Source organism: Pristis pectinata, chromosome 5 (genome assembly GCF_009764475.1).
Source record: "Pristis pectinata isolate sPriPec2 chromosome 5, sPriPec2.1.pri, whole genome shotgun sequence".
NCBI lineage: Eukaryota > Metazoa > Chordata > Chondrichthyes > Rhinopristiformes > Pristidae > Pristis > Pristis pectinata.
Window position 1 is genome coordinate 108440453 of NC_067409.1, and position 14470 is coordinate 108454922.

At 39.6% G+C, this 14470-nt stretch overlaps 1 protein-coding gene across 1 annotated transcript in view; it reads left to right on the forward strand.

Moving 5' to 3' along the window:
- The window catches only part of creb5b (cAMP responsive element binding protein 5b), a 310784-nt gene that overhangs the window by 74211 nt on the left and 222103 nt on the right, over window positions 1-14470 (forward strand). Inside the window, exons 5-6 of the mRNA XM_052016820.1 lie at window positions 2229-2351; window positions 5905-6077. Coding sequence (XP_051872780.1) covers window positions 2229-2351; window positions 5905-6077 — 296 coding nt within the window. The remainder of the gene's footprint in view (window positions 1-2228; window positions 2352-5904; window positions 6078-14470) is intronic.

Here is a 14470-nt window from a genome sequence, read left to right on the forward strand (position 1 = left end):
CTCTAACTTCTTTCATTTATGTTTTTGAGTAAACTTCCTGCATCTGTGCCTTTGAAGTGAAACATGTTGGAAATTGTGCAGTTATGGCTCTTGACATTGTAAACTTTAATGGACTGGATATCATAGCATTTTTGCAAAAGGGACTTTGTACATAAGGACAAAAGAAGAACTTTCCCTTTCTGATCACACACAAGCTTGTAAACTAATTGACAGATCCTGCGCAAGAAAACTAATTATAACAATAAACACATGTTGCAGCCTCCTGATGTCAATCCAATGGTTTATGAAAATGGTTCACCTTAAACTGATGACCAGCATCATAATAAAACAAGTAATATTGGCAAGGATGTCTGAATTTCTACCTATAGCATTGATGTAGGGGCATTGCTCCTTCAGTCTCCACAAACACTAATTAACTTGAGTGTTTCCAAACATTTTCCATTTCTATTTCTACATGGATGTGTGCTGAAGTGTTTTGGTGAGGAGGCCCATCAAGAACATTGCTAAGAGAGGAAGCATTGCATTATTTTTTTATCCTGTTGGAAATGGGATAAGATTTAGTCCAGACAAAGTGAAATAAATGTGTCCTCCTTCCAGTATTTATTAGTGACTCTCAGGTAAATGAATCTGGACATTTTCAATTCACGTTCATGATATGACAGCAGTAAGTGATCTTCAGAAGAGGCATGTAAAACATTAAAGCTGTTTTGTTGAACATCGGAATTTTGATTAATAGTATCTTGTGATATTTAAAAAGGGTGCCCCTAATCTAAGTGAGGAGGTACTAAGCAGCTTTTTTCGGGGAGAAAGAAGTTCTCATTTGAACTGCTTTTGATTTATTCTGCTGCACTTCCTGCCTAAAAGTTTTTGACTCATAGATACATAAAACCTCTGGTCTGTATCTATATCACTCTATTACAGGATTTTGCTATCTGCAGATTGTGATTGAATTTGTTGCTTCTGACAAAGTATTCAGTGTGTCTAGTATCCAAGTTGATTATCTAAAGTTCATATCTACTAAAAAAAATAAATTATTCAAAAATAATGAACTGGGGGATACTGTTATCTTGATTTTCTCTTATTTGTTTCTAAACTGAGAAACCAGAACTATGTTTGAAACAGAACCAACAGCACAAGCTGGTTACCAGTTCCAGTTTTTAAGGTGGACTTTCATTTGGACAAGACAGCAAGTTAATGAATATATGGAAATCAATGCTACTTTTGACTCCAGTTGGAAATTCAAGTCTCACTCCAGAGACTCAACCTCAAGGTTGCCACTCCGCTGCTGAGTGAACACAGCTCTTTTGGAGATGCTGTATTTCAGGTGAAGCATTGAATCGAGACCTCATCTGTGAAGGGAAGTCATCTTTTTACATTGGTATGATTATTTTTTCATGTGCTTAAATCAAAGGTAGCACATACCTGAAAACAAGCAGAAGGTAGAGGGTGAGACAGTAGGGAATCCTCCTGTAGGACTCCTTCCCTATCCTTTGGAGATTATAGGTCTCAAATGACTTACCATGTTGCCGGGATTTGGCAGCCTTCACACATATTGATTATTATAATGGACTGAATTTCTCAAACTGATTCAAGATTCTCATTTAGAGTGAATTGCTGACCGGTTCTATTTAAAAAAAGTCTAGTCATCAAAATGGCTCTGGCCTCTTCACTGTCAGAAGAGGCTGCTGATCTTTGTTGGACAAAACTTTCATCTGCCTTTGTCTTAAAAATCCAAGGAAATTCATCACCTATCCCATGTAGTGGTATATTTGAAACTCAATTCTATTGAAGTCAATGGAACCAAATATTGGAACTGAACTACAATGTTCCTATACTGTTATACAGACACATGCTTAGCTCATGGGACCATGGATTTTTTTTTGCCTGTGTCACAAATGCATGTGGATGTTAAATATCATAATGGTAAAAAAGCAAATTACAAGGATTATTGTTTTAACTTGTTGTTTTAACTACTAATTAATTATTTTTAAAACTTTTACATCTTTATTAATTCCTTGGTTTAGAAATCACAGTGCAATGATTGCATGTTTATTATTCTGCCATTGATTGAGATCATTGAAAGTTGTGATTTAACTCTGTCATCTCTTGGCCTCATATCCTTTAATACATATGATTTAAAGGTTCTAAAGTTAACATTTGGGCCAGAACAAATTATTGTTTGTGCAAAAACCACCAAACACAAGCCTTAATTTCTTTCTGTTTTGCAGGCAGCAGCAGGGTTGAGTATTTCTAGTCTAGCTGAGGTGCAGAGCAAAGAGGCATCAATTACTGACAGCACTGCTCAAGTATCGACTCTATCCCGGATAGTATCTGCAACTCGACCTGAAAAGGTAAACAATGGAGCAGATCAGGTTATTCATCCAGGTATCAAGCTTCTAGTTTTCACTTTACACTGAAATAAACATTAAATATCCTGAAGGACACTGCTGTATTGCAAAAATCATAAAATTCTCCATTGGGCACCACACGGTGTCTGTTTCAATGATTTATAAGTGTAAAATGAGGCAAAAGCAGCTCTTGGATAAAGCTTTAGTAGATTAACAGCTAAAGCTTACCTTTCTTTAAAGTAAGAACAAAGGCAAAACATGTAAGAAATTCACAGCAGGTCAGTCTGCATCTACTTAAAACATGGTTGTACCTCTCATCAGAAGTGAACTTGGAAAGACAGACGTTTTAGAAAGGTTGGAAAATGAAGGGAGGGTGGTGGTGGGGGGGTGTGGGGTCAGTTCTGGGGGGAAGAATAGTGAAGCAGAGCAACAGATTCATTTTGTACTTTGCTCATTATTTTTCCTAAATTGGTCACACTTTTCTTTGTCTGATCCCCACTTAATTTTCTCACTGCGCATGCATCTTCCTGCAACCCTTTTTAATGTAGCTGTGACACTTTATTCTGTATTCTGTTATTGTTTTTACCCTGTACTACTTCAATGCACTCTGTGCTACCTCAATGCACTGTGTAATGAATTGATCTGTAGGAACTGTATGCAAGACAAGTTTTTCACTGTACCTCAGTACAAGTGACAATGATAAACCAATACCAATACCAACAATGTCTCCACATCTGAACTGATGCAGAGACAAATGGTAAGGATAGATCTTCCCATGGTGTAAATTGGTGAAGGCGATTTAATGGTTTGTTTTACATTTCTCATGATTTTTATTTCCAATGAAGTGCATTAGAATGTAGCTAGTTCTGTGGGAACATAGCCTGGGCCAGCTCTAGACGAGCCTATTGGTGGAAGGAAGTGAGTGAAACTGGGCACTTTCCTTATTCAGTTAGGGGTCATGACAGAGTTGCCAACAAACAAGTATAGTTTGTACATGTATAGTAGATTGCTGAGAGTTGTGGACATAGCTCAGCATGTCATGGAAACCAACATCCCCTCCATGGACTCTGTCTAAACTTCTTGCTGCCTTGGTAAAACAGCCAGCATAATCAAATACCCCACCCACCCTGGACATTTCTCTCTTCTCCCCCCTCCCATCGGGCGGAAGGTACAAAAGCCTGATAGCACGTACCTCCAGGCTCAGGGATAGCTTCTATCCCGCTGTTATAAGACTATTAAATGGTTCCCTAGTACATTAAGATGGACTCTTGACCTCACAATCTACCTTGTTAAGGCCTTGCACCTTATTGTCTACTTGCACTGCACTTTCTCTGTAACATTTTATTCTGCATTCTGTTATTGTTTTTACCTTGTACTACCTCAATGCACTGTTGTAATGAATTGTTCTGCATGAACGGTATGTAAGAAGTTTTTCACTGTACCTCAGTACATGTGACAATAATAAACCAATTTACCATTTACCAATTTACTAGTAATGGTAGGACCTGAAACTTTTAACTGGGATTGACCCCCAGAAGGACTTCAAAAAAATTGTTTGATTTGTGGCATTTTTACAGGGGCAGCTTTTAGGCATTTCAAGTGACGGTTTCAGGGAACCCTTACCCTGTTGGCAGTTGTTTTCGTGTCTGCAGTGACATCACCGGCATTGGCCCTCATCGTGTTAACTGGCAAACCTGAGTTCTGACAGGATCTGTGAAGGAGGTTCCAAAGCATAGATTTCTGCACTTCCGCCAGGGTATACTCTCACACTCTACCTCCCTCATCACCCCTAAACCAGGCAGATATCCAGTGTGACTCCACGAATTCTTTTATTAATTTAAAATTATGAAAATCGGCTGTCATTATAAATGCAGGTGCTAAATGGTTTATATTGAAGACTGCTCCAACAGATTGCCATGAAATTTAGTGGAAGATTTACATAAATCCCATGAAATACCTTGGGTCTTTCATTGAATGCAACAGGAGACCCACTTTGGAAACTCAAGACCTTCCCACCCAATGGTTATGCATTTGGAGGAGGTGAGGCGGATGGAGTAGATACAGTCTAGGGATGAGTGAAGAGACCTGTAAACCAAGTCGTCTTGGTCATTGTAATGAATCCTGATGTCAGGTCACAGAGCATTATTCAGGTAGATCATGGAGCTATTCACCTATTTGTCATCTTAACCACTCACAGAATGGAGGGAAACTAAATAAAAACCTTGGTTCTTTTTCTGGTACATTGATGACTGTGTTGGTGCATCTTTTAGTAATGAACTCAAATCGTGTTTTCTTTGCTGTCAATATCCACCCAGTTCTCACTTTCACTTAGTCTGTATCTAACTCTTTCCTTCCCTTCCTTGACATCTCAAATCTCCATCTTGGGGGATAGGTTAGTGACCAATATCCATTATAAGCCCACGGACTCCCAGAGCTATCTTGACTTACTCTGCTTCTTGCCTCTCCTCTACTTGCTGCACTTCTGCTCTCACACACTCTCCTCCCAGGCAGAACAAATATTGGGTTCCTGTTCTCACTCTCCACCCCACCAGCCACCACATTCAGTTGATCCTCATCCATCATTTCCACCAACTTCAACAGGATCCCACCACCAAACACATCTTCCCCTTTAACTATTCTGAAGAGACCATTCCCTCTGTGACTCCCTGATTTGCTCTCCCACCTCCAACAATCTCTCAACCTATCACTCCCCTTTACAGAGCAGCTGTGGGAAATGTTGACACCTTCCTTGACCTCATCACTTTCCATCATCCAGGGATCCAAGCAGTCTTTCTAGGTGAAGCAGCAACTCACTTGCACTTTTTCCAATTTAGTGCATTGCAAGTGTTGGTCACTGCATTGAGGAAACCAAACACAGAAAGGGTGACCGCTTTGCCGAACACCTTCATTAGGCTCGGATGAATCTGAACTTTCAGTTGCCTGTCATTTTAATTCTCCATCCCCCTCCCTTTGACTTCTCAGTGTTTGACTTCCTGATTCACTTCAGTGATGCCCGATGTAAGCATGAGGAACAGTACCTCATCTTCCCCATTTGTGCACGTTACAGCCCTTAGGACTTAATGTTGAATTTAACAATTTCAGAAGTTTATTTTCTCTCCACAGATGTGACTAAACTTTTCTGTTTTGATTTGTTTCTTATTTCCCCTTTTGACTTCAACTGCCAGTTTATTGAGTAATTGTTATCATGATAACCTTGGTCAGTACTCTACTAGAGACATTCTCTCTGTTCTCTCCGTTCCTCCCTCTCTTTGCAATTTAAAATATGTCTGTCTTCTCACTTTTCCAGTTCTGATGAAGCGTCTTTGACCTGAAACATTGACTCTGTTTATCTCCCCCTCGCAATGCTCTTCGACTTGTTACATGCTTGCAACCTGTTCTGTTTTGGTTAAGGATACCTTTAGGTTGTCTTTGGGAGTCGAGTGGGTTGGTAATATCTTTGCATGTTTTGCAATATTACACAGCATATAGAATGCTCATCTTTTTTTGTGCTTCATTTGCTTCTGCATTAAAGTCAACACATTTACTTTATTTTCAGAACATATCAGTGCATGGGTCAGTACAAGGGGCAATGTCAGGTCAAGCAGCTCATCAGCTTACCCCTACTAGGATGCCAAACCATGACACCGGAATTGCAAACCAGCAAGCCATGCCTTCGCCAACTTCCAATTCTGTCATCACACAAGCGCCTTCTACCAACAGACAAATAGGGTAAGTGATTACTTCAGTAACTGCTATCAAACTTGCCAATCATAAAGGTTGTTGTTGGTGTGCAAAAGAAATGTGACACTGGTACAAATTTCAATCAAAGTCACAGCTAAAGGAAGCTTTGGGAATGGAAACATGAATTCAATATAACGGTGTACTTTGAACTGAATATTTAATGGACAGCATTTGGAGATTTTTCTTTCTTGCATCTCATTCTGTCATTAGCCCTTCACAAGTCATAGTTGTAAATGAGATGACACTGTGAGTATTGGATACAGTATATTAAATTCATGGTGGTACAAGTCAATTATGTAGGAACTGTATCCCAGGACCTGACTTGATCGAAAAGGAAGCAGTAAAATGGGAAGGTGTTGCATCTCCTACGGTTGCACAGGAAGGTGTTGTGAGAAGGGGAATGGGCACAGGTGGAGAAAAGCAAGAGTCTCCTAGGGGAAATTCTCCCTTCAAAGCACTGATCGGGAAGTAGGGTGGGGGGGGGGGTGGTGAGGGGGAAGGATGCATCTCTTGGTGGCAGTGCATTGGAGGTGTCACCGATTGCAGAGTATGGTGTGTTGAATGTGAAGGTTGGTAGGGGTGCAAAGTGAGAGCAAGGGGAACCATAATTTTGGGAGTGGGGAAGAGTAGAGGGTGAGAGCAGTGTGGTAATTTCAGACAATTACTCTGCATTTGCACCTCCTCCAGACCAACCTTTTTGTTAGTTCCTTTACTTGTTCCATCTTCTCTCACCCTGGACTGACACCCCTTTCATCACTTAACCTATTCTGCCTTCACCTCAAACACAGACCTTCCCTTTAGTTCTGTCCTCCTCTCCACATTTTCTCTACTCACTTCCCTTTCTCTTTCAAACTTGCTTTATCTCTAACTGCTCCCAGTTCTAATGAAAAGCCATTCAGCTTGAAAAGTTAACTCTGTTTCTCCTGCTGTGCCCTACAACCCCCTTTGAAATCAATTGTTATTTGGACCCTGTGCCATGGGAAGTCAGTGACGATGTGAACTTGCCTGATGTGGCCTCTGACATCTGTGTGTGAGTTGCAGATTTCTATGTTTCACAGCAGGTGCATGTACGTTTGGCTCTTATGTCATTTTGAATGGCTGCCAGTTTTGCTTGCATTTACTTGGCACAATCAACACAAATTTTGCCCTGTAAGATCTGAGACCATTTCAGATTTATTTCAATCTGATTATCAGAGATTGAAAAAAAAATCACTTTTTCCCCTCATCTTGGACAAAGACTATTTTCATTCATTTTTCTCCTCTATAATCTTTTTCCTACATTTCTTTTTCAAAATTTCCTCAGGACTATGTAAACAGATTGAGGCTTCTCCTGTGACTTTTGATTGATGTACGTAAATTTATTTTCACACTGTAGCTTAGTGAGTGAAGAACCCATGAAGCAGATGAGGTATAATAAGGACTTCATCAAAATAGTTTACACCAACACTGGCTAGCTACCCAAGCAAAAGTTGTTTTCAAATAAGATTCATGTATATTGAGAACATCTGAACCATAATGAATAAGATGGAAAAACACTTAGCTGCTGGTTATAGCAATTGATGGTAAACCTTGAGGTAGTGGTCTCTTACATCCTTGTTTAAAAAAAAAGAGAGTTTGGATATGTATCTTGTACAATGGTTATTCTGCAGAAGGAAAGAATTACAAAGTAAATTCTGTTACTAACATATTGTGGTTTCTGATTATTACTAAATGCATGAATGTTGTGCCTGAAGCTCTTTGATGCTGAAATGCCTTCTCAAAGTGCATCAAGGAAATCTGAAATTTTGTTACACAGTACCAGTAAGAATTATAGCACCTGTACCTTCCATTTAATTTAATACTAAACAAACAGCTTTTTAACACTTTTGAAGGATAATGATCAACATACAGATGTGCTACATTTAAAAGGAATGCAATTAAAGGAGCTATTCCCTTTGACAAGAATGCCACATCAAATGGAGTGGATTATCGGCACATAATTCAGATATCTTTTAATCTAGAATTCATCTTAAGTTGATGTGAAAATTCGATGATAAAGAACAGTTCATTATGTGGAATAAGGCATGACCTTGTCTAAAGTTTTTCTTAATTATTGGAAGCTGTGTTGGATTCAACTGTTTTAAGTAGTTTTTCTTAAACATGTCTAGTGTTTAATACACCTCAAGTGGTTGCTCAAGGAATGGCCACTTCCTAGCTTATTGGTTCGTCCATCAGGTGAATCCGTGTTTTCTCATTGGTTGGTTTTGCCACAGGTATCTAACAGGTTTTCTGATTGGACTATTGTTAGCTAAGGCGTACCTCTTATCTCAGGTATAAAAGGTGTCGTTTTTTTTGTTAATCTCTCTCTCTCCTGCTCTCTTCCCCCCAGCCCTAGTTTAGTTTTAATTCCTTTGTCTCTGCTCATCTCATAGCAGTAAGGCCAGTGCCATGTGCTCTGTGACTGTTTCTTTGTTTTAAACTTTTCCAATAAAACTTTGTGAAGCACCAAGTTGTTTTCACTCATTCTTGGACTCCTGAAAGAACCTGTGGATTCAAAAATAACTGCATTCGACAGCTGCGTGCTCTAGAGTATTTCTGTATTTATATATTTTAGCTTGTAATTATTTGTATTGGTAATTACTGTTAGTGATATTATTGTGCAACTGTTTTAAAAGCTTTCTCCAAACTCCTCTCACTACTTCCTTTCTACATTTAAAAATGGATTTAACAGATGGAAAATTTAAGGCAAAACTGGACTATTGCCAATGTTGTTCCTTTGCTTAAGAAGGGAAATGGGGACAAAACAGGAAATTATAGGCCGGTGAGCCTTACACCAGTGGTAGGAAAATTATTGGAGAAGATTCTTAGAGATAGGATTTGCTTGCATTTGGGAAAGTATGGACTTTTTAAGCATAATCAGCATAGCTTTGTGCAGGGGAGGTCCTGTCTCAGAAATTTGATTGAGGAAGTGACAAAGATGATTGACGGGAGTATGGCAGTGGATGTTGTCTACGTGGACTTTAGGAAAGCATTTGACAAGGTCCCTCATGGAAGGCTGGTCCGGAAGATTAAGTTACATGGGATCCACGGTGAGTTTGTAAATTGGATCCAAAATTGGCTTGGTCATAGAAGACAGAGGGTAGTGGTAGAGGGATGTTTTTCTGACTGGAGGTCTGTGACCAGTGGTGTTCTGCAAGGATTGGCATTGGAACCTTTGTTGTTTGTGGAAGCGATTTGGAGAAAAATGTACGTGGTCTGATAAGTAAGTTTACAGATGGATGAAAATTGGCGAAATTGAGGGTAGCAAGGAAAGTTGTCAAAGGATACAACAGGATCAGCTGGGAATTTGGGCAGAGAAATGACAGTGTGAGGAATTGAGATTAAATGTAAGAGGAAGGTAGATGACAGGACCTTGGGAGCACTAATGTACAGAGAGATCTTGTGGTGGAAGTCCATTGCTCCCTGAAAGTGGCAACACAAGTAGTTAAGTTGGTAAAGAAAGCCCACAGCACACTTGCCTTCATCAGTTGAGGCATTAAGTATAAAATTTAGGAAGTTGTGTTGCAGCTGTATAAAATTTTGGTTAGGCCATATTTGGCGTATAGTGTGCCGTTCTGGTTACCACCCTATAGGAAGGATGTGAAAGCTTTGAAGTGGGTGCAGAAAAGGTTCAGTTGAGTTGAGTCAAGTTTATTGTCATATGCACAAGTAAAAGTATGCACAGGTGTAATGAAAACTTACTTGCAGCAGCATCACAGGCACATAGCATTAGAGACACAACACTCGAGTAAAACATAAATTGAACATAAATTTATACAAAATTATACAAAAGAACACAGAACAAAAAGAAACAAAGTCCATTGTAGTATAAAGTGATCATAATGGTCATTGGGATTGTGCAGGTTGGTTCAAGAACTGAATGGTTGAAGGGAAGTAGCCGTTCTTGAAACTGGTGGCGTGGGACTTCAGGTTTCTCTGCCTCCTGCCTGATGGTAACTATGTAAAGATGGCATGGCCCGGATGGTGGGGATCTTTGATGATAGATGTCGACTTCTAGAAGCAGCACCTCATGTATATACTACCAATGGTGGGGAGGGATGTGCCCGTGATGTATTGGGCTGAGTCCACTACTCTCTGCAGCTTCTTGCTTTCCTGCGCAATCGAATTGCCATACCACACCATGATGTAACCAGTCAGGATACTTTCAACAGTACATCTGTAGAAGTCTGTTAGAGTGTTCAGTGACATACTGAACCTCCTTAACGTTCTAAGAAGGAAAAGACGCTGATGCGTCTTCTTTGTGACTGCATTTATGAGCTGGGCCCAGGACAGATCATCCGATATGTGAATGCCCAGGCATTTAAAGCTGCTGACCCCAGGATGTTTCCTAGATTGGAGTGCATTAGCTATAGGGACAGGTTGGACAAATGTTGATTGTTTTCTGTGGATCATCAGAGGCTGTGGTGGGGGGGTGACATGACAGAAGTATGTAAAATTACGAGAGGCATAATTAGGGTAGATAGAATCAGGGTCTTTTTCCCAGTGTGGAAGTGTGAAGTACCAGAGGGCATACGTTTTAGGTGAGGGGGGAAAGGAGATTTGCAAGGCAAGACTTTTACACACAAGAGTGTTCAGTGTCTTGAACACACTGCCAAGGAGGTGATAGAAGCAGCTCCAATTGCTACGTTTAAGAGGCATTTAGATAGACACATGAATAGGCAGGGACTAGAAGGACACAGACCATGTGCAGGCAAATGAGGTTAGTTTTAATTTGACATTATGGTGGGCAGAGGGGCCTGTTCCTTTTCTGCATTCTATGTTCAAACTGCTTTTAGTTGCCCGTGCACCTGCTCCCTCTCACTTCCATTATCTTTCATATTCACTCACTCACTCTCCTTTGTACTCCTTACAATTTTGGGAATTTGTTCAGTAATTTATTGTGGGTATATTCCTGTTTGATGGCAATACCTGGTGTATCATGTTATAAAGCTTTTAACTGGTAAATTGTGCTAAATGCACCAATCTGCTTCATCCGTGGTGTGTTTTGAAATGGCCGAATAATTTCTACTTTCTAATAGCTGCTGATGCAATATTACTATCGTCAACATGATTTTTTTTGTATTAATTGTCAGAAGGCATCAAAGTGAATTAATTGTGTGAACTTTTAAGCCTCCTTATTTGATAGAATCTGTCAGTTTAGTGAAAGTGCTCCATTTGCATTTGACAAGGTGCTGATAAAAGAAGTTACACTGCAAGGTAACAGCTCATGGTTTTGGAGGTAATATCATGGACAGAAGATTTACTCACCAGCAGGAAGCAGCTAGTAGGAATAGGGTGCTCATTTTTAGGTTGTAACCAGTGAGGTGCCATCAGGATCAGTGCTGGGACCATAGCTGTTTACAATTCAATGAGAGTGAGTAAAATGTTGGTAGATGGGGTATAATGTGAAATTATACACCTTGGAAGGAACAAAGATAAAACATTATTATTTAAATGGGGTAAGCTGCAGCACTGGGGTTTGGGGCTCCTTGGGCAGGGAACATAGAACAAGCTTATAGATGCAGCAGGTCACCAGAAAGACTGATGGAATACTAGCTTTTATTTCAAGGAGGTTGGAGTGTAGATGTAGGGAAGCCTTGCTAAAACTGTAGAATGCACTTGATGAGACCACATCTAGTTTTCCAGGTACAGTTTTACTCCCCTTATTTAAGAAAAGATACATTATTGTTGGAGGCGTTTCAGGGAAAGTTCACTTTGGTTATTCTGGGTATGGAGTGATTGTCTTGTGAGGAAGGATTGAACAGGTTGGGTCTATATTCATTGGAGTTTAGAAGAGTGAAAGGCAATGTTATTGGAACATAATATTCTTAGGGTGCTTGACAGACCAAATGCTGAGAGGGTGTTTCATGTCATGAGAGAGTTCAGGAAGAGAGGTATAAGAATAAGGTGGTGCCCATTTAAGATTGAAGAGTTTTGAATTTGCTGCCCCAGAAAGCTGTGGAAGCTGGAATATATTCAAGGCTAGGTAAGGGGATTGAGGTTTATGCGGATAGGGTGGGAAAGTGAATAAGGGAGGGTGGATCAGCCATGAACTTACTGAATGGTGGAGCAGGCTCTTGTTCCATCTCCTTTTGAAGTGGCCCATCACTTCTGATCCAGCTGCCTTCCTGTTCTGCCCTGTTTGGACATTTTAGCATAATGTTTGGTGTACTGCTTTAAGTATGTGTCAGGCTCGAGTAACTTCATCAGAGTTCAATTGCACTCTTAAACCCAACCTTTTTGAAAGAGTAGGTGGGCTGGAAGAGGCTCATAAAGGGCAAATAGTTCTACTTATTTTGTCTCTAGGTGGGCAGGAGGAGCGGGATGGGGTTTTCTCCAAGAGCCACAAGAAAACTTTGGACCTCCCCTGGTTTGGGGATCCCTCTAAATTCATGACTACGTCTTTTCGTTGCCCCAAATCATCCTCCTTCCCAGTGCCTTGCTAATACTTGTCTGCTGATCTGGCCGGCAGGCTGACAGCAAGCATGCATGACTGGTTGGGTCATTCATTAAAATCACCCCTCAGTGAATGACGTGAAATATGTCTGCATGATAAGTCGTTGTATAAGTACTTGTATTATTACCAATGCCGTAACTGCAATTATCGTTATAAGAGCTATGTAAAGTATACTGCACGGAAACAAAGCAGTTTTTGTGAATAAAACTTGGTAAGTGTCCAGCTGGCTCCCAAAACACAGGTCTATTTTCCTTTGTTTAATATTTATTGTTTTGCAATAACATTGACTTCATTTAGAAGTCTGGCAAAGCAGAAAATACATTATTTTATAAAATGTAATATCTGTTGAAAGTTTTCTGTTCTGGAACATTGTACTGACTTGGATTTGTTTCAGAGTAACTGGTTTGGTTGGTGTGCAATAAATAGCCTGTTGTAAGTAAATCAGAAAGAAAGACATGCATTTATTTTGTCCTTTTCATGATCACATGATCTCAAAAGTGCTTCTCCTGTGTGGTCACATAGTATTCAGCAAGGTTCTCTCACTGTGTCACTAGCTTCTTCCTTCTGCTAGTGGGGAATAATATTTCACTGCATGTTCTTAGAACCCTTGCGCCAGAGTCAAGAGAGTGGGGAGAAACTTTTGATCCTCTGTATGCACTTGTAATAGTCTTGTAAAAGCATCTTCGAGAAGCAGTTAACATTTTAGCACATGAAATATTAATTCTTTCTCTCTCTATATCCGTTGTTGCTGCCTAAGATCATATTAAATAAAACAATTGTGGTTTGTGGACCATGCCACCTAAGTAACGTTGAGCTCATGTTTTTAAACAGACAAGTCAATGGTTTGTGTCAGTGACGAGACAGATTGAACTTGACAGAGTAGAATGTATTCCTCTGCAACTGCATATTTTTTAATTATACTTTGAGTGACGTTTTGTGGAGTTCTGCAGTACAGGGTCTCCAGGAAACCCAGGCCAAGTTCGGTACAATACCTCTGCTCCTGATTTTCCACTTGTATGCATGGAACAAAGGTACAGTGTTTCAATCCCCTGTTGTTGGAGGACTTAAATTGGTAAATTGGTTTATTATTGTCACTTGTACTGAGGTACAGTGAAAAACTTTGTTTTGCATGCCATCCATACAGATCCTTTCATTACAACAGTGCATTGAGGTTGTACAAGGGAAAACAATAACAGAATGAAGAATAAATTGTTACAGTTACAGAGAAAGTGCAGTGCAGGTAGACAATAAGGTGCAAGGCCATAACGCAGTAGATTGTGAGGTCAAGAGTCTTATTCTCTATCAAGTAACTGTGTTCATTTTATGAGAGTGCCCCTGATTAAAATACAAGTCTATGAGGCGGAAACAAACAAAGTCACCTCATTCCAAGTTCTCTGTGGATCAAACATAGTAATGTGCATTTGACATTTTTCTGGCACATTTCATGATTCCTCACCCTAAATTAACTTTTAATTGAATGGAACATTGACAAATGACTTTGTTCGCCATAATAAAGTTGTGTTAGTAAAATGTTTGTAATAACATTTGTCTTTTCTAATCAGTGAAGTATTGTGTTATCCTAACCTTTTTGGAGCAGACTGTTTTGTTCTTTCTGCCTAAACTCAAAATTACTCGCAGAATAATAATAGTGGTAACAATGATAGTAATGAAGTAGAAAAAACAACAAAGCAGGGTTTTGGCATGAATATGAAATTCTTTGTTCAGACTGTTGCAATCATATAATTAAAGTTCAGCTAAACAAAAGACTTCCCACTCACCACTTAGAAAAAAAGTAGTACATGGATTTCTTTGATTATATACTACATTGCATTGAAAAAGACAAGAATACCAATTAAAAATGCACAGATGCATAATTTATATGTTGCATTTGAACTAAACATATCAG